Consider the following 20,673-nt stretch of genomic DNA (forward strand, 5'->3'; position numbering starts at 1 on the left):
AGAAGATGCATTATACATATTCTGTGGCACCGGAGGGGTGGTTGCCTGGTACTTTGACATTTAAAAATCAGCTCAGAAATGCTCACGAGTGCGACGGCACATTGTTATTTTTATATTTTCAAATTATAAAAGCAAAGGCAAGCGGCTTTGTTGTCACACTTGGCAAAGAGGCTCGAGCGGGGCGAGGCTGCCAGCGTGGCCCCTGCGCGTGTGAATCCTTGACACGCGCGGGCGCTTTTAAAATGCAAAAATAAATAATTTCAATTTAAATTCGTTGTTGTTTTAGCCGCACTGGGGGCAGGCACTTGGCAACTGGCAACTGGCAACCAGCAATAGAGCGTAGTTGTTTTTAGAAATGAATAACATACGTTTTCAGCGATTGTTTTCATTTTGATTTTTGCATAAACAACGGGCAGACAGCGAGCCGTGGGAATTGGCAACATCAATGCGGGGCGCTGCAAAGCGTCAGCTGTCTTTAATTTCGCAATTATGTGCTTAACTTTACAGCCCCGGCCTAAGCCGGCCACTAGCTACCAATTTGGCTACTGTTTGTGTGAGTGTGTATGTGGGTTTGTGGCCATAACTGATTCCATGGAGCTGGACGCCAGCAGTTGTTGCTGCTGCTGCTGCTGCTGCTGGCTGCTATCAGCAACAGGCTGCGGCTAAGCCAGCTTGTCAATTTTATATAAAATTTATTATTTTATTTGCGTCAGGTTTTTTATTCAGTGTGGGTGTGCGTGTGTGTGTTTTCTCTCTCTCTCTCTCTCTCTCTGCCGCTGCCAACCAGCCAGCAAAATTATTTACATTTTGCTTATTGCGCCGGCTGCCCCTTGGCCCCTGCCGTTTGCCCCTTATCCGTTGCCCGTTGCCCGTTTGCTCGCAAAATATATTTTGCAGTTGCATGGCCAAAGGCAGACCACTGTTTGCCATTGTTGTTGCTGTTGTTGCTGCTGTTGTTGTTGTTGTTTTTGGTGTCATAAAGCGCTCTTGTTTGCCCTCGAACAGTGCCTGCTATCACGGAGAGTGCCATAAAACTTGCATTGCATTGCACGCAATCGACAGCGACAACAACGCGACAGTCAGAAAAATGTTTGCTCAATTTATGACCCACGGGCGCTGACGTCGCCGTCTGCAGCGGAGTCCCGGGGCGCTCAACTGTTGCGTCTGACAGGGTCAGCAGTTAGCACTTACCAGTCAAAAGTCTACACAGTCACCAGTTGCCTTTGCCTTTACCGCTGACCAATATTAATAAATCAGATCGAAAACCACAAAAAAAAATTTGAAAAAAAAAAAAAAATTTTACTTGTGCCATTCGGTGGCCCCCGCAACAAATCAATTTGGCAGCTGATTGGCGGTCATATGATGATGCCTCATTCCACTGACAGACACCGGACACTTCATTGACAGCCGCTGCGTCTCTCGCAAAATGTGAGCTTTCGCAGCTCACCTCAACTTCAGCTGATAGAGCGCTGCACACCTTAGAGTCCATGCGACGAGAACGGGGCGGATGAGTAATGGCCCCAGGCGCGTAGCCAACTCGAATGCGTAGCAAATGAAGCAACAAAATTCAGCAACAGTAGCCGCAGATTAAGAACCTTTTAAGGGATTCATGATTTTTCATTTTTTCTCCTCCCACCCCCATGCACTTTGTAGCTTGAGGGAAGTGACCGACTTCTGGGGTATATGCCCTTTCCCATGCATCTTGCTAAACAAAAGTATGTATGAATTTTCTTGATTTGCCTTGCAATCCGATATTTTTATAAGATTTATTTTTATTTTATTTATTTTAAACATGACAAATTATCGATTATTTGCAATTGACATGCTCTATGAGAGCAATAAGAAGTGCTCGGATGTATAAACAATAGCTTCTTTCAAACGATTTGCGGTCATTTGAAAATCTTTATTAATACTTTTGAGTTGTTTCTTTATATTCATTCATATTCATAAAAAGGGTTTGATGATATAATAAGAATACTTAAATTAAATAAATTTAAGGAAGAAGGCATTAAGAGGATGGCTTGTCAACACAATTTGATCATCAGGTAGGGTATTTCGAATTCGTTGCAGGCAAATGAATTTCCTTATTTTTTCTGGCCATTTTGTTGGCCTTGTTGTTGCGTTGCTGGACATTTGTTTGTTTTGCCATTGGCATGGCAATTTGGCAGCAAGGACACGCACGGCAGCAACGACAACGGCAGTTGACGAGCATCCAGGGCCGTGTGCTACGGCCGTGTCCTGCTAGATATCCTGGTTGTTTGCTTCGCGCATTAAGCTAATTATGGCCAAATAAAGCGGCACGAATTGAGGCGCGCGCTCTGAGCAAACAGTGGATGCAACCGAGGGGAGTGGCCATGTCACCCAGGATATGCACACAGGATACACAGGATAAACAGGATGCCAGCACTTAACTTTAACAACAGCATTGGTTTCCTTTTGGCCCTCAGTCGCTGTGGTTGCGTTCAGATTGTTTTTCAATTTTCTGCATTGTTAAACTTTTTGTTTCTTTTCTCATTCGTATTGTGTGTGTGTGTGTGTAGGAGGGGGGGTTTGTTTAATTTGCCGAGATGTCACGTGTCGCCAGGCAGCGGCAAGTGCAAGTGCCGCCACGACACGTGTCCTGTCCGGGCCTCTGCTCATCCTGCACCAGCTGTTTAATGTAGGCAGCGGCAATGGCAAATATTTTGCTTGTGCGTTGAGCAAATCAATTTTGTATGCTCGCCCGTTCCTGGGCGTCAAATGGAAAACGTATCTGACATTGCGCACGCCCCGCTCTTGCTCCGCCCGCCCGGACCAGTTAGCGTCAGCCGCCCGGGCCTGAGTCTGGGCCAGGGCCACGTGTCCTCGACGCGCCTCTTTCGTTCTCGCTGCTAATCTATCAAACGCGCGCTGGCAGCCAACCAAATTGAGTTTGTTTCGATATCATTTCCCGGGCTGTGTCTTGTTGTCCTTTGCTTCCCTGTTGCCCGTTTTTGGCTACCTGCCCGAAAAGCCACTGCCAAAGCCACTTTCACTTGGCCAAGCGTCCGCTGCCCCCTCGCTGCTCTTTTCAAGCTCACAAATGTTGTGCTCTGTTCCCACATTTCTGCCGCCGCGTTGACGTCAACGTCAATCAAATTAGGCTGTCCTTGGCCAGGACCCGTGCCAAAGTTCACACATCAAATGCTTTTCAGGGGTGGCTTCCCGTTTCCCATTCCCTTCTGGTGCTAACTTGCGATTTGCGTTTGTAAATGTTTTTCTAATCAGATTTGTGTGCTATACACAGGGGAGTGCAATTTGTTTTGATCTGCCAGGCGCAATCCGTTTAAGTGACGTCCGGGTGTGGGTTCAAAGACAGCGTTGACAATGCCCACGGTTCGCATAATTACTTCTGCTCTTTTCCCTGCCGGCGTGTGCGGGGAGTTCCATGACTATGATGTGGATTTCCTGTGGCGCCCAAGCAGTAACTCGTTTGCTAACTCTGCCAGTTGCAAAAGCATATTTTAGTTGTCAAGTGATATATTAAACGCTGAACACTCCTTCCTAGTGAACAGAAGACCAATATATCTATATCTGCTCGTCGGCGCCCGAGCATGGTTTCAGAACTTGGAGAACTTTGTCAGATTAAAATATTTGCTTTCTTTATCTATAACTAATAGATATAAGACCCATGATGCATTTTTAAAATAATATTTAAACAATTTAAGGTAGCAATTGCCCGTTGTACTGAAAACATTGCAAACCGTAAATATTTTCATAAACAAGATGCGGGCTAAATTTGATTAGTCATCAAAATTGGCATCCACCATGTTTGGGGCCCACTTTTGATGTCTTGTTTTAGGTTCAGTTCAAAGTAAAAATACCTGGGTATAACCTTAATTTTGTTTTGGATTAGATATATTTGGAACCTTGCACGTAAGCAGGGGAATATGCTTCTATCAAATTCCAGCTTTAGTTGGAAAATAAGATAGTTAAATATGGACACATTCGCCTTATGGACAGCACACATCTATCAATGTATGTCGTATCTTCGGCGCCTGAACAGGAACACATATGGGTAACTTTGCTGGGGTCCAGAAGGTATGCTCAAATCAATTGTGTTATAGGAAACCCAGAGTGATATGTTTGATATTTGTTATTCTTATTAACCCAAATCAAATCGTATTTATATATGGTTTAAGTGGCGCCCGAGCAGGGACATATTGGGAGCCTTTGCTTTTGTCAGTATCCAGTTTTAGTTGCCGAGTGACACATTCGCTCTGCTCAATGGCAATCAAACCACGATTGATCGATTGTTTTTTAACCCCGCCATTAAACTAAAATAAATAATCATCGTTGGCATTGTAAATTCATAAATTAATAAAGCAACTGAAACTGCAACTGCAACTGCAATTGGCAATCGATTTATTACGACAATTCACCCAGTGCCAATCGTCAATAGCCAACTTTCGAGTGATTCGTTACACGCAGTTGACCATGGTCGAGTCTTTGGCACTTTTTGTAGCCCCCGGTTGGGTGCATTTCCTTCGTTTTGTGAAAGCAAATTTCGCCATTTTTCAATCGCGCATTTTTACTTGATTTCTTGTCTCGCTGGGGAATTAGATTTTAAGACCCTTTTGCGTTTTGCGGATTATTATTATTTAGCAAGATTTTGCCATTCTAATTGATTGTTCGCCCATTCGCCGCCAGCACTCGCTACTGTTCCTCCTTCGCCGCCTGCTCCTCTTCCAGGGCTAGCTCTTCTTATCTAACTCTGGGCAACCTATCGATCTAGTTATCTATTTCAGCTCGACTGAGGGCTCCAGTAGGAGTTATTCAATGCGCACGTCCCGCCTTCGTTTCGATATACATATGCTCACAATATCCATTTAGATATAACCAATCGCCGGCCCATGTGCCTACTCGCACCCCCTTCCCTGGCCATTTGTTTGCGGGGCGCATTTATTTGTGCATTACACAGCGTAAGCGTACTTAAGTTGCTTTTAAGCCCTGGCGCCGCTCCAATTGCGAAAAGGAAACGGGCCACAGCAACACACACTCGAACTCACACACACACGCGCAAAGCCAACAGCCAAATGGCGCCATATCTTGATGACTTGATGATTGTCCATTTTCCATTCTCAAATATATTCTGTGGAAATGTGTCGACTGCACAGGTAAAGCTGATCGCGAAGAAAATATTTATTGGCATTGCAAACTAGCCAATGGCACTAGTGGCGCCATCTATTGAACGTTTCTTTCGCGCACACATTCGTAGATCTTAGCATGTGGTTTATGTCTTAGCTAAGCCCATTTGTGCACCGTAAGGAAACTGTACCAAGCGGCAGAGATATTTGGTACATTCCCTTGCAACAATTATTAGATTACATATCCAAAAAGATGAAACAACAATAAACCATGATCATTTTGGAAAAAAACATTCATTAACCGAATATTATCAATCAATTTGGTTAATATTTAGTCTCCGTAGTTCCCATTTCCTGTACCGCTGCTTAAGAGCTTAGATAAAGTAAAAACATTTAATATTTTTTCAAATCAATATATGTTTTTCTTTTTATTAAAAATAAATGTACATATTACACATAGGGGTTCACTGAGTTTTATGTTTATACAACGTTTATACGATTACATATTCCACAGAGGTCAAAGAGTTATTTGCTAATTTAGCATATCCTTACTTAAGCTTCAACTTAAACTTAATATTTACAAGTTAAATACTTTGGATCAGTCACAGTTCTGCTCAATGGCGTGGCGTGATCTTTACTCTAAGCCCATCCTTGGGACGCAGAATCAGTTCGCCCAGCAACGTCAGATCTTCGCGGCGATCAACAGCCTCGATCTTGTATTTGCGCAACACTGTTGAGATGACCGCCTTCTCCTCCAAAATGGCAAACTTCTGCCCAATGCAGTTACGTGGCCCGGCACTGAAGGGTATATAGGCAAAGGGATGACGTCCAGCGCAATTCTCGGGCAAGAAGTTATCCGGATTAAACTGCTCGGGCTTCGGAAAGACGCGCGGATTGCGATGCAGCGCATAGGTCATGATTATTGCCTGAGTGCCGGCGGGCACCAGCTTGCCACCTAAGCGAATTATAACGTTAGCAGACATTGAACATCTTTAGTTTTATGGAGTACTTACCGATAGTCACATCCTCGCCCACCATACGTGCCATCATGGGCACGCTGGGAAACAATCTGAGAGCATCCTTGATGCAGCACTCCAAATAACGCATATCCAGCAGATTTTTCATTGTGGCGGGCGTCTCGGTGTCATCGCCAAATATGGACTCCAGTTCCTCCACAACACGCTCCTGATACTCCGGATTGGCACCCAGCAGGAACAATGTCCATGAAATGGCGGCAGAAGTTGTGTCATGGCCCTCAAACATAAATGTATCTACCTCCTCACGGATATCCTCCTGCAAATCAAATCAAAGCATTTTTAATGTTTTCGTTCATATATCAAAGTTTTCCTCTATTTAATCCGTACATTGGACAGGACGGTGCCCTCTTTGGAGGCATCGATCAGCAGGTCGAGGAATGCCAAGCGCTTCTTCTTGCCCAGATCATCGTAAGCATCTGGCGTTTCGTTGTTGTTGTTGTTGTTATTATTGTTGTTGTTAGCCAGCTCACTCTTGCGCTCTCGTATCACCATATTGGAGAAGCCATGGAGCGTATTAATGTACCTCTGATGCGTCTTGTAATCCTCGGTGAGGCGGAAAAGCAAATCGCTCTGCAGCCAGATCTTTGCCTGACGACTCTGAACAATGGAGCCAATGCTGTTAGCATGAGGGTGTCAAAAACATGGAGGGAGTGGAAAAGTGTTGCATTAAATTGAAAATTAGTCAAGTGTTTGCTGTCGGTTTGACTGTCTGCCAGTCGGTCTGTCTGTCTGTTGAAGCATCTGTGTGCTTTATGAGGCATGTTATCAGCAGCAGCAGCAGCAGCAGCAGGAGCAGCAGCAGCAGCATTGCCATTGACATCTTAATCTCGCATATTTTGCGCTTGAGTAGAGAGCACCCCAAACACGTACACACACATATACTCACACGCACACACACGCAGTCATAATGCGATTTGGGCGTGTGTGAGAAAGTGTTTTGCCCGCTGACATTTGCACTGACAGCTCTCAATATTACACAGCTGCCCACTACCCCATATCAAATGCTCACTACTCTATTCTAGTTCTTGTTCTTGAAATTGTATTTGATTATTTTGCAGTATTTTTTTAGTATTTTCTTCACTTACCCGTAGACCGCCTTCACGTACTCCGACTCGCTGTTGCTCTGTGCATAGATTTTTCGACCCATGGCAGTTTCTGTGACGCAATTACCAACCAGTTATTTGATATGATATATATACATATATAAATATATGCCATAAGTATATAGCATTGACACTCACCGCACACAATGTCCAAGGTGCAGAGTGTGACGTAGGGGAAGATGTTGAACGCCTCGGTGCCCAGCTCCACGGCCAGTTTGCGGGCCAAGACGGCGCTTTGCTCGTTGAAAACATCAATAAAATCATCCAATATTTTAAAATGAAAGGCGGGTGTCAAAATCTGCAAAAGCCAATTAGATATATATAGTACGAATAGTGACTATAATTCGTTCAATTGAGCTCCTGGCTTACCTTTCTGCGGGAATGCCACTTACGATCCGTGCTGGTGAGCAGGCCTGTGCCCAGCCAGGGATGCAGATAGTCATAGTCATGGCTCTTGTTCACAAACTTCTGACTGTTCAGTATGGGCTGCAATTAGTTGGGTAAAGTGTTAAGAAACACTCTCTCAGTAAAAGTTGCTGCACTTACCTCCACAGTTTCCGGCTCGAAGAGCAGCACGCGCGGGGATGTGCCCTGCCAGACGCGATTGATGCCGATCCGTGTGCCCCAAAGTTTTTGCATGCCTATAACACGATTAAAAAGCTCTGCAAAAAGAAAAATGAAACACATAAACGTTTAAGAATACACAAATAGAAAAAAAACCAGTTACTAATTTGTCTAAGGCTGACTGACGGACACTTAGCAAGCGTTTAAGTGCAGATAAATAATAAATAAATGACACAAAATAAATTTTGTTGTGACATTTGCGGTCATTGTTTAGACTACCAGATGTCTCTACCAGTCTAATTTCTATACCCTGTACCCCGCAAATGGGTCAAAGCAGGGCTATGCATATGGCAGCAGGTTTCCAAGACTGACTGTGTGGCTGTCCATGTACCTGTGTAAGCTCGTCAAACTCTGGAACTTTAAGAGCACAAGACTTTTAAAGTGATATATAGATGCTCGTTAAGCATACGTAACTTGAATTTACTTAACATTTGTAATTACTCTCACATGCTGCTATATATTGGATAATTACGAATAATTTGCCATCAAATTTGTCTACTAGAAAGACAGAAATATGAAACCGGACACGGATCATCTACTAGTCTAGCACTCTCTGCTAGAGCATTTCTGCTCACTATATATACCCTGAACCCATTAAAAATGGGCAATAGTGATAAAGGAGGTGTGTGCAAATGTGACAGAGAGATGAAAGCATTTCCGACCCCATAAAGAATATATTTTCTTGGGCAACATCAAGAGCCGAGTCGATCTTGCCATGCCCGTATGTCTGTCGTTTCTCAGAGCGTATAAGAGCTAGAGACTTAGAAATATAAACGAAAGTCCAGTACGAGTCTATTTCTGATCATCGACAGCTTGCCCCGTTTCCAAGCAATCGATAAAAATCTATATTGATATCTTGTTTTCGTCTCGAATTTGATAGTAGAATAGAATATACAGATCAAGTATCTTTTATTTTATAACAAGCGTGAGCTGCAGTCGGCTCAGGGTATCCCCTATTCGGGCACTCCCTACTAGTGCATTCCGATTTGTTTGCAGTTGCATTTTCAAATGTTGGGGCGGCAATTCGATTCGGGTTGCCAGTTCACGTGTGAAAATTGTTTGCGACACCAATTAAAGAAAAAACTTACAAATCTTTGTGTGTGTGTGCTCACATGTGAGAAACAATCAAGGCCGTGTAATCATGTAAAAACGTTGTGTTAATTTTAATATGTTACACTTGTTCATCACGTAGGTAAACATATATAGTGACATATCCATAGTCGCACCCACCCTTTAACATAACTTAGCACATAAGCATAAGCACAATTATAAACATTTCTAATATTGTAAACAAAGAGCCTGGTGATAACATCGACATTGGTCAAGATCAAACTGTCCCCCTTTTGGTAGACATAAACAATTCACCCTAAATATCACGCCACTGTCAATGTTCCCATCAGAGTACTATCCCACGCATAATTGCTGACGCAGCTCAAACTTCACTCAATTTTGACTCAAACTCTCTCAAAGCGAAGTTTGCTAAGCGACCGCAACAGTTAGATAAATCAGTTCTTATTCGGGAAGCAAATCTGAATGTACTCAACAAAAGTAGCCGTTAAGTGAAAATAATAAATTGAAATATATTTTTTTATAGTAACCTAACGTGTAAAACTTAATTGGCGCAGCCGGTAGGATACGTCGGGAAAAATTAAAGATCGCTAAAGGATAATTAATTCCCAGATCTAACGCACAATCGCGACCGAAAGTGTTGTCGGAGTGTAATAAAAATTTTCTCGAATACGTATCCGCACAAGAACCTTCGGGTCATTAGTAGCTTAATAATATTGACCCTTTGGGCAATAAAGCTACTACAGTTAATAACGACTGGCTTTGCATATCGTTTGATCCCTGCAATACGTTATTACTGAGTCTTTTTAAGACACACACACAAAAAAAAAAAAAACATTTGCACAATAATCCATCACAAACTTTAACTTAAAATAAAAGTGCAAAATCAAAGAACAATAAAGTTCAAACCTACAAACTCAAAACTATTCAAAAAAAAGTGTATTACACCAAGATGACAATGGAATTATCAGAACAACACCTCAACCAGGCCCTTTCACAACTTAGACAGGTGCCAAGCTTTGACGGATCAACGGATCAACTAAACGCCTTCATTAAAAGGATAGATTACATCCTACACCTGTATCCAACCCGAGATGTTAGACAACATAGCATCTTATACGGAGCCATCGAATTGCAAGTCACAGGAGATGCTCAGAGAATATCACAAAGGACAGCAGCCAACACTTGGCAGGAGCTGAGAAACGCATTGATTGAAGAATACAAAGTGCAGACACCATTTGAAGAACTCCTTCGACGCTTATACAACACGAATTACCAAGGAAACGTCCGTAAGTTCATCGAGGAGCTCGAGAATAAATCTTTTGTTATTTTAAATAAGTTAGCACTAGAAAATATACCTAGCAATACAACCCTTTATACAAATGCTATGAATAACACAATCAAAGATGTTATTACAAAAAAATTACCAGATAGGCTTTTCATGATGTTAGCCAGACACGACATTACGTCGACACAAAAACTAAAGCAAGTAGCTCAAAGAGAGGGATTATATGAAAATAGCGTTACTGAAAAACCTAAAAATAATAATGTTCAGGGAAATCCAAATAACAATCGTAGGAACATGGGAAATTATCAGCAAAATGCTAACCCAACCACCATTTCAAGTGGCTATTCCAACACGAATCAGAGTTATCACGCACAAAATAAACAGCATAATAAGTCCGAAGACAATCAGAAAGCTCACCACGAGTTCCAACAGAAATTAAGTCAAGGTAGATACCAAAATCCCTTAAACTACCAAAATCAGTCCCATTCACGCTTGAATGCACCAAACCCTCCGACTAAACGTCAAAGAGATAGTAACAGTGGGCAGATGAAAATGGATACATCCGAAAATTTTCATCAGCAAGCCTCGGAACAAACAGAAGAAATCCATTCATAAAATTGATTATGAATGACGAAGTTCTAAAATGTGTCATCGACACAGGTTCAACCATAAATCTAATGAAAACAAACCGCTTAAATTTTCCAGTTTACAACGAAACATTAAAGGTTCACACCATAAATGGTGTTATTGAATTAAAACAAAGTATACGATTAGGAGCAAGCAAAATTTGTCCGAGCAAACAAAAATTCTATATTCACGACTTCTCAGAGCATTATGATGTTCTGATTGGGAGAGAATACCTTGAGGCATGTCAAGCAAAAATAGACTATGCACAAGGATCCGTAACCTTAGGAGAATTTAACTTTTGTTTTAGATATAACGACGAAGAGGTCGAAGAGGACATGACCGCACAAGAGTGCCTTGATCCACCCTCAACAGAGGACAGACCATTTAACTTCGCTATTAATAATGAATTAATAGAAAACAATGAGTTTAGGCTAGAGCACCTAAACTCAGAAGAAAAAGAAAAAATAAAAAAAGTTTTACATGAATTTCGTGATATCCAGTACCATGAAGGTGACAATTTGACTTTCACTAGTACAATTAAACACAAAATTCTAACAAAACATGAGGACCCAATTTACAAGCGTCCATACAAATATCCTCAAATATACGATGAGGAAGTAAATAAACAAATAAGCGATATGATAAAACAAAATATCATACGTAAATCCAAATCCCCTTACTGCTCACCAGTAATAATCGTTCCAAAGAAAAACGATGCATCTGGAAAGCAAAAGTTCCGGTTAGTCATAGATTACCGCAATCTCAATGAACTAACTATTAATGATAAATACCCTATCCCGATCATGGATGAAATATTAGACAAACTTGGAAAATGTCAATATTTCACAACCATTGATCTAGCCAAAGGCTTCCACCAAATCCAAATGGATCCTGGTTCAATACCCAAGACCGCATTTTCGACTAAACATGGCCATTACGAGTACACTCGCATGCCATTTGGTCTTAAGAATGCACCTGCAACGTTCCAACGTTGTATGAACAATCTCTTAGAAGATTTAATTTTTAAAGATTGTCTGGTCTACTTAGACGACATTATTATTTTTTCCACTTCATTGGAGGAACACATTTTGTCGCTACAAAAGGTATTTAAGAAGCTTAGAGAAGCTAACTTAAAACTACAGTTGGATAAATGCGAGTTTATGAGAAAAGAAACTGAATTTCTCGGTCACATCATCACAACTGAGGGTATAAAACCAAATCCCAACAAGATACAAGCAATTGTCAAATTCCCAATTCCAAAAACCCCAAAAGAAATTAAATCATTTCTAGGATTATGTGGTTTCTATAGGAAATTTATACCAAATTTCGCTAATATAGTAAAACCATTAACACTTAAATTAAAAAAGGGAGCAAAAATCAATATAAAAGACAGAGACTACGAACTAGCGTTTGAAAAGCTAAAAGTACTCATAACATCCGACCCAATTTTAATATACCCTAACTTCGAAAAACCATTTTCATTAACTACAGACGCAAGTAATATGGCAATAGGGGCCGTCCTTTCGCAAGAGCATAAGCCTATATGCTATGCAAGTAGAACTCTCAACGAGCATGAGTTAAATTATTCAACGATTGAAAAAGAATTATTAGCAATCGTTTGGGCCACTAAATACTTTAGGTCCTATCTTTTTGGTCGACAATTTCAAATCCTTAGTGATCACAGACCACTCGTCTGGTTAAATAATATGAAAGAACCTAACATGAAATTACAAAGGTGGAAGATCAAGCTAAATGAGTTTGATTTCCAAATTAAATACGTCCCAGGAAAAGAAAATTATGTGGCAGATGCTCTGTCCAGAATTCAATTAAACGAAAACTTCTTAGGCGAAGATACAATTAGCACAAGAGCAACAATACATAGTGCTCAAGAAGACAACAGTAACCATTTACAAATCACAGAAAGACCACTTAATTATTATAATCGACAAATAGAATTTGAAAAAGGAACCGAGAACGAAACAAAAGTTACGAATTACTTTCACAAAACCAACATAAAAATTACGTACAAAGACATGACTAATACGCATGCCAAAGAATTAATAAAAGAATACTTATGCACAAAGAAAAGTGTGCTATACTTCCACAACGAAGCAGATTTTCCAATTTTTCAAGAAGCCTACTTAGAAATAATAAGTCCGAATAATTCAACAAAGGCAATGAAAACTAGTACAAAATTAATAGACCTTCAAACATACGCAGAATTCAAAGAATTAATATTAAAAAAGCACAAAGAATTATTACACCCAGGAATTGAAAAAACTATCAATTGGTTCAAAGAAACCCACTATTTCCCAGATTATCAAAATTTAATTCAAAATCTAATAAATGAATGTGAGATTTGCAACATCGCAAAAACAGAACACAGAGATACAAAATTAACTTTCGAAATAACTCCGGAAATCGCTAATATCCGAGAAAAATATGTAATGGATTTTTACATAGTAGGAGATAAACAATTTTTATCTTGCATTGATATCTATTCAAAATTTGCATCATTAATAGAAATAAAAAGTAGAGACTGGCTAGAAACCAAACGAGCTATATTACAAGTGTTCAACCAAATGGGTAAACCCATCGAAATAAAGGCAGACAAAGACTCAGCTTTTATGTGTACAGCTTTACAATTATGGCTAAAATCAGAAGCAGTAAATATTAATATAACCACTAGTAAAAATGGTATATCCGACGTAGAACGATTTCATAAGACAGTTAACGAAAAACTAAGAATCATTAACAGCGACTCAGACGTCGAAAATAAACTTACAAAATTTGAAACTATACTCTACACGTACAATCATAAAACAAAGCACAAAACGACTAACAGAACACCAGCGGACATATTCATATATGCAGGTACACCAGAGTATGACACTCAAGCTAATAAAGAAAAACTAATAAATAACCTCAACAAAAAACGAACAAATTATGAAATTGACACTAGATACAAACACTCACCGTTAGTTAAATCAAAGACGACAACCCCGTTCAAGAAAACAGAACTAAGACAAATCGACGACAAACATTTTGAGGAAACTAACAGAGGCAGGAAAATAACACATTACAAAACCAAATTCAAAAAGAAAAAGAAGACTAATCAAAGCAAATATAACAATTACAGGTCAACAACAGACAGCGATCAAAACATACAAGCACCAGCTTAAATTAATTATTATAATATTACTATCAATAACTGTAAACCATATAAATGCACAGAGTATTGAAATTAATCCTATCAAAGCCCATAACGGATATCTCATATTTAAAACAGGAACCATAGACATTCCGACAGATTACGAATTCCACTGTTTAACGGTTAATATAACAAAAACCGAAGAAACTTTTAACAATTTAATTGAACAAAGTAAAGAATAATCAATAACCTTATACAAATCGAATACCTAGTAGAGAAATTAAACAGAGAAATAAACGGCTTAAAAATAGCCAAACGTAGCAAAAGAGGTTTAGTTAACATAGTAGGAACAGCATATAAATACTTATTTGGAACATTAAATCAAGAAGACAAAGCAGAAATTGAACAAAAAATAAGCAACTTAGCAGAAAACAGCGTTCAGGTTAACGAATTAAATTACATAATAGAAGCTATAAACAAAGGAATAGAAATCATGAACGAACTAGATCAAGAGAAACAAAAAGGAAAGAAATTAGATATCCTTATATTTAACTTACAACACTTTACAGAATATATAGAAGACATTGAGATGGGAATGCAGCTCACAAGATTAGGAATTTTTAACCCAAAATTACTAAAACATGACTATTTGTTGCATGTTAATTCTGAGAAATTGTTGAATACAAAAACTTCCACTTGGTTTAAATCAGATACAAACGAAATACTGATAATATCCCATATTCCTCGAGAAATAATAAAAAGCCCGGTATTCGAAATAATTCCATACCCGGATGAAAATAATAATATTTTGACAGAAATAGCTCATGAAAAATATTTTACCCAAGATAAAAAAGTTTATAGCAGAGAAACAAAAAAATTAATTAATAATGAATGTTTAACAGGAATTTTAAACCAAATAACATCAGAATGTAGTTATACTAAAATTTTGCAAAATTTTCAAATCAACTACATAGAACCAAATATAATTTTAACTTGGAATTTACCAAAAACTATATTAAACCATAATTGTATAAATAACGAAATAACAATAGAAGGAAACAATATAATAAAAATCTTTAATTGTTCATTGCAAATTAATGAAATTTCAATTTCAAACAATATGTTAGATTATACTCAAAGCATTTACGTAAGCAATGATGTTATAAAATTAGAACCACTTTCGTTTGTACAAACGAAACAAATTATAAATGCACATACAAAATTTAACAATGTATTCCAGATAATTACAATAACCATATTTGTAATCATATTAATAAGTTTAACACTGTATTTGACATATAAGTTCAAAAGCATACCTAAGAAATTAATTATAAAATATAAAAAACCCAAAGTAGAAGAAACACCTACAATAATAGGAGATATACCAATTGTAAAAGAAGAAAATGTTACACTATATCCAAACTTAAACACCTGAGGACAGGCACTTTTCTAATGGTTGGGGGAGTGACATATCCATAGTCGCACCCACCCTTTAACATAACTTAGCACATAAGCATAAGCACAATTATAAACATTTCTAATATTGTAAACAAAGAGCCTGGTGATAACATCGACATTGGTCAAGATCAAACTGTCCCCCTTTTGGTAGACATAAACAATTCACCCTAAATATCACGCCACTGTCAATGTTCCCATCAGAGTACTATCCCACGCATAATTGCTGACGCAGCTCAAACTTCACTCAATTTTGACTCAAACTCTCTCAAAGCGAAGTTTGCTAAGCGACCGCAACAGTTAGATAAATCAGTTCTTATTCGGGAAGCAAATCTGAATGTACTCAACAAAAGTAGCCGTTAAGTGAAAATAATAAATTGAAATATATTTTTTTATAGTAACCTAACGTGTAAAACTTAATTATATATATGTAAGCTGCTCTGTCTAGGCTTCTTGGGTTTTTTTAGTTTGTTTGTTTTTGTTTTATTTTTTTTTTATTGCTGTCAGAAACCTGCGCCGGCTCACGTTGCTCATGCAGCCCGCTTTACTGGTCATTTGTTGCATTAATTAAAAAGATGACACACAGACACAGACAAACACACACGCACACACACCGTCACTTTCAGAGATGTCTAATAATGATTTTATGTAACCCAAAACTCAACCGTCAACACGAATTGTTATAAAAAAATAAACGCAACACCCAAAAGACAAGCGGCTATTGCGGCCCTCTCTTTGGTCCACCGGGTGCCGGCATGTGGTGCTCGGCATGCTGCTGCCCCTTTTGGGCTGCTGTTGGCCATCTCGTTCGTCGGAAGTTTGCATGTTAAACGCTGACAATCAAATTTCCTACGTGCAAAAAATAATATAAAAAACGCCAAATGCGAAGCAAAACAAAATGAAACGAAACAAAACAAAACGCATTTCAAATCTTTTTACAGGCTCTCAGAGTATTCATTATGATTTTCGCTTTGAAATTGGCTTGTGGGTTGCTGTTGTTGTTGCTGTTGCTGCTGACCAGCTTGTTGACAAACTTGACATAAAACAGCAACTCTTTTTTTTTTTTTGGTTGCTTTAAATTGCGTTTACAATTTGAAATAATTTATGTGCCGCTTTATAACTTGCAACAATTTGTCATTGGGCCAAATTGTGGCACATTAACTAGATGAGAAGTAAAGTCGCTTTTCAAGTTGCCGACGATCTAATACTCTGCCAGCAGTTGCAAAGAGCTTTCCTTACCAAAGCAGATCGCGCTGCAAAGTAGTACGATTTTAATAAACAGTATTATTTTATATATCGACTTTATGACGGCTCCATCAATGCGTTACGCTTTATATCCTCTATAAAGGGTGTTATAAAAATCATTAACGCATTGCCGCAACAGTTGTTGTTAATGTGGCTGTTAATGTTGATGTCAAGCTAGCTTTCAATGCCAGACCGCAAGCACCCACGACCACAGAGAGACTCGGTCTCAGTCTCAGTCTCAGTCCCAGCGTCAGAATCGGAGTCAGAGTCAGAATCGGAGCCGGGCTGCGGATAGCCGAGACCCAGACAAGTTGGCACTGACTGCCAAATAATGTTCTTAACATAAGAGCTCGAATTCCAAGCACCCGTCGCCGGCCTTGGTATCTAAACACTTCAAATGCTGCTAGTCTTAAGCAGCTTTTGGATAATTATGAATTAAAATCTCTGGCACTTGGGGCACCAAGGTGACCTTGGGCCGTTCATTTGTTGCAACATCATTTGTGGATGCTACTGTTTGGTCGCTTGATAACTTCTTGAGTCATACTTGAATTATATAGAAAAACGCTTGAGTTAATTCAAGTTGTTGTTGTTGCTGTTGCCGTTGTTGTTGCTGTTGCAGGGGCAGGGGCAGCCCCAATCGACACATAGAATCCATAAGCTGCAGCAACAGGTTGCTAGATTGCCTTGAACTGAACTGCAGATACATCTGCGACCGGCAAAAAGCGAAAGCCATAATTAATTTTTTTCATCAACGTTTTTTTTTATTTGTTTGCATATATGCAAATTTGTTAGCTAAGAATTTGAAATTTACTTAAATTGCAGAAAGACACTTGTTAATGGCCCAATTGAAATACATTTTATGATGACCGGCTTTGGGCTTGGCTTTTAATAACTTAGCACAATATCATAGTACTCTATTAGCTCCATCAAGAGTCAAGCCAAACTGTTATAATGATGGCTTGGTTCACGATTCAAGCCAAGGCCTTGCCTTAACATTGGGTTCATTAAGCTAGTTTCCCCATCTCTCAGGCTTGGATTCAAAATTTGTTGCGTCAAACTTATTTAATTTTTCAAAAGAACTTTTCAAGTTGGCATAACTTAAATTAATTACATCAAATACATCTTCATTTCTCTTGAAATAGCTATTTATTCCTAAGTTTTCTACAAGTAACAAAATAACTTTTTGAACCATCCGATTAAGATTTAGGTTCGGTCTATCTTTATGCAACTCATTTAGCTATAGGTATCTTTCATGGCAATTCAAAATGGTTCGGTAAACAAATCACCTCATTTCAGGTCTATTAATTGGCATCAATCTCTACCTTAACATTAAGACTTATTAGCGCGAATGAAAGCGCAATTTAAATGCAAACGCCAGAATAGGGAGGGGTTTAAACCGGCTGCCAAAAACTGACAGTGGAGCCCGCTAGCAGCCGACTTCCGACAATTCCAACTGCTCGAGAACATTGAAGTGAGGCCAAAAGCTGAGCTACCAAAAAACTCATCTAGCCAGAAAAACCACTTCACTCCACTTCGCAACAGTCGCTACTAACTTTGTAGACAAAGAACAAAGAACCAGACGGATAAGAAACGCACCTCGAGACCAGACAAAAGCATAATAACACAACATAAGCATCAAATGGAAATTTTTCAAATATTTTCAATACCCTCAAAAATATTTCCTACACGATTAGCATCTCGAATTGAACTTGGCCGACTGAAGAAGCTGCAGCCCAAATAGCATGTGCTTGAATTTAGATACACGCATGTATCTTTCTGTGTTGCTTGCTGCGTTTCCGCATTTAGAGATACTTTTATGTGTGCGTGTGTGTATGTTAATTGATCTGTGTTTTGATTTTTTTGTTGCGTTCGAACTTGCTGCGGAACTATTAGATTAGCTTGTGAATTAATCATTCCAAAATTTATTGAACGCTCAAGTTTGGTGCTTTTCCAAACGACTCTCCATTTATTAGCTGCAAAAGCTGCATAGATTGTCTGCGGCTGACTTTGAATGTCAAGTCCAAGATCAAGATCAAGATCAAGTTCAATTTAAGCGCACGTCCGCCTCAGACCCAGGGCTTATATTAAGCCTTTCTTGAGAAGTTTACGATCGTTTTTTGTTTTTACAACTTCTCAAGTGTTTTGTTTGGCTTGTTATTTAACCATTTATGAGGCAGCTACTGTTTTTCTTTGTGCTTCAGTTCTTGACACGCATGCACAATATTGTTTTTTTTTTTTTTATTATGTTAATTGCATTTCATTCATCAAATGTCGCATTTCCGCAATTTGCCAAAAAAAAGAGCCCTTTTATTATGAGTGTTATGATTTGTTTGTGTTGAAGGTGAAAGTTGTTGCCGCTTGCCTCACATCAAGTTCAAATTTGGCACTAGCGCGAAAAAGAAGAAAATTAAAATAATTATGTGATTCACACTAACTATGGGTATTTATGTTTATTCAATTTTGCGGCTGAGTTGAAGGTCTCGTTACAGCTTTATATATATTACGATATAATTAAGTGAGATTTGTTTATTTTTGTTTATTTGAAAATAAATCGAAATGCATGGTGATTAAATATTTGATTGAAAAACTACGCATTTTGATCAAATATAAACATAAATAAAAGCAAATTTAAGTAAGCTGAGAACAAATTCAAAAGACAAAATTATTGTTTAATTTTTTAAATTGTTATTAAAAACTCTAACACAAATTTGAGTACTCGTATTATATTAGTTTAAGCAGTTAACAATTAAAAGTGTATTTATGCAATTGGCTTCTCAAAGTACTATGCAGCATTTATTATTATTTAAAATTTATAATTATATTTTCATAATTTCAGTTCACCTTTGGCGGCTGCCTTTTTATTGTTAGCAAAAGCTAATACAGTTTATTTTGCTAATAAAATAAATTGTTTAACACAAACACACAAGTTTAATAAAAATTAAAACAATTTAGAGGCAGATATAAATTAATATATTTTACTCAAATAATGCTAAACATTTGCTCTGTTCTATTAGATCATCAAAGTGTCAATTAGCACATTTTCGAATTATATTCTTTTCGCTCTCGACATTTATTTGATCACGTATTACTGTTTCTATAAAGATCTTTTTCTGTGAAATTGAAAGCAAGGAAAGCGAAACTGAAAGTGATATAAAAAAGTTCATTAACATTTGGGGAAAACTAATGCCAAATGCGGAGAGCACTGTGTAATCACAAATAAATCGCGAGCATCATTGGCTGGCTGTTTGATCGTTAATTTATCCGTTAATTAGCACCTAATGCCGAGTGTGCTTTATTTCTATGCTTTATTTAGTACAAGTTCTATTGGCTTATTCAATCAGATCAATCTCTTACGTGCAGTCAGTCGAGTTCGACTAGTTCGATTCAGGGTCAAGATAGTGCACAATTATGGGCGTGGCCAGGAACTCACCATCGTGATCCACATTCATTTCGATGGCATTGCCCAGAAAGGGCAGTGCGGCAGGTCCGGGTATCTTTTCGATATATTTAACCCAACGGGCGCGCCTCTTGTTGTAGACCACCAGGAAAATGCTGATTGTGGCCAGCAGAAATATAGTTATGGGCGAATAGCCCGATATTATCTGTGCGGCTTTCGAGAGCAATATGCTCTCGGCCATCAATGAACTAAATACTTTTGAGGACATTTCGCAAACAGTTTTACACTTGGCCAATCGCCTTTGGCATATCCTTCAAACACACAAGCACACGCGCACAGAAGTCGAGTTTATGTTTTTGTTTGTGATCAATTTTAATCCGGACCCGGTTCGATCACAATTTGAATTCTCTGCTCGACACTAACGCTGCGAACTCCGACACACAACTAACAAAAAGTTTGAGTTTGCATAAAAATTTAAAAAGAAGTGCTAAATTTTCGGCTTGGTGTTTCGGGTTTTCGGTCTCGTCGCTCAGCTCGGCCGGCGTGTGTGTGGCTGAGTGTGTGTGTGAGCCG

The 20,673-nt window shown here is 38.8% G+C and overlaps 1 protein-coding gene across 1 annotated transcript; it reads right to left on the reverse strand.

Moving 5' to 3' along the window:
* Positions 1 to 5,554: 5,554 nt before the first annotated feature.
* Positions 5,555 to 20,530, reverse strand: Cyp4c3 (Cytochrome P450 4c3). The gene is made up of 8 exons (XM_002054067.3): positions 20,134 to 20,530; positions 7,792 to 7,907; positions 7,615 to 7,731; positions 7,384 to 7,543; positions 7,228 to 7,297; positions 6,470 to 6,758; positions 6,119 to 6,398; positions 5,555 to 6,060 (listed from the first exon to the last, which is right to left on the reverse strand). The coding sequence occupies exons 1-8, from the start codon at positions 20,366 to 20,368 to the stop codon at positions 5,720 to 5,722; spliced, it is 1,608 nt and encodes a 535-aa protein (XP_002054103.1). The 5' UTR covers positions 20,369 to 20,530; the 3' UTR covers positions 5,555 to 5,719.
* Positions 20,531 to 20,673: the final 143 nt, after the last annotated feature.

This window comes from Drosophila virilis, chromosome 2, assembly GCF_030788295.1.
Source record: "Drosophila virilis strain 15010-1051.87 chromosome 2, Dvir_AGI_RSII-ME, whole genome shotgun sequence".
Taxonomy (NCBI): domain Eukaryota; kingdom Metazoa; phylum Arthropoda; class Insecta; order Diptera; family Drosophilidae; genus Drosophila; species Drosophila virilis.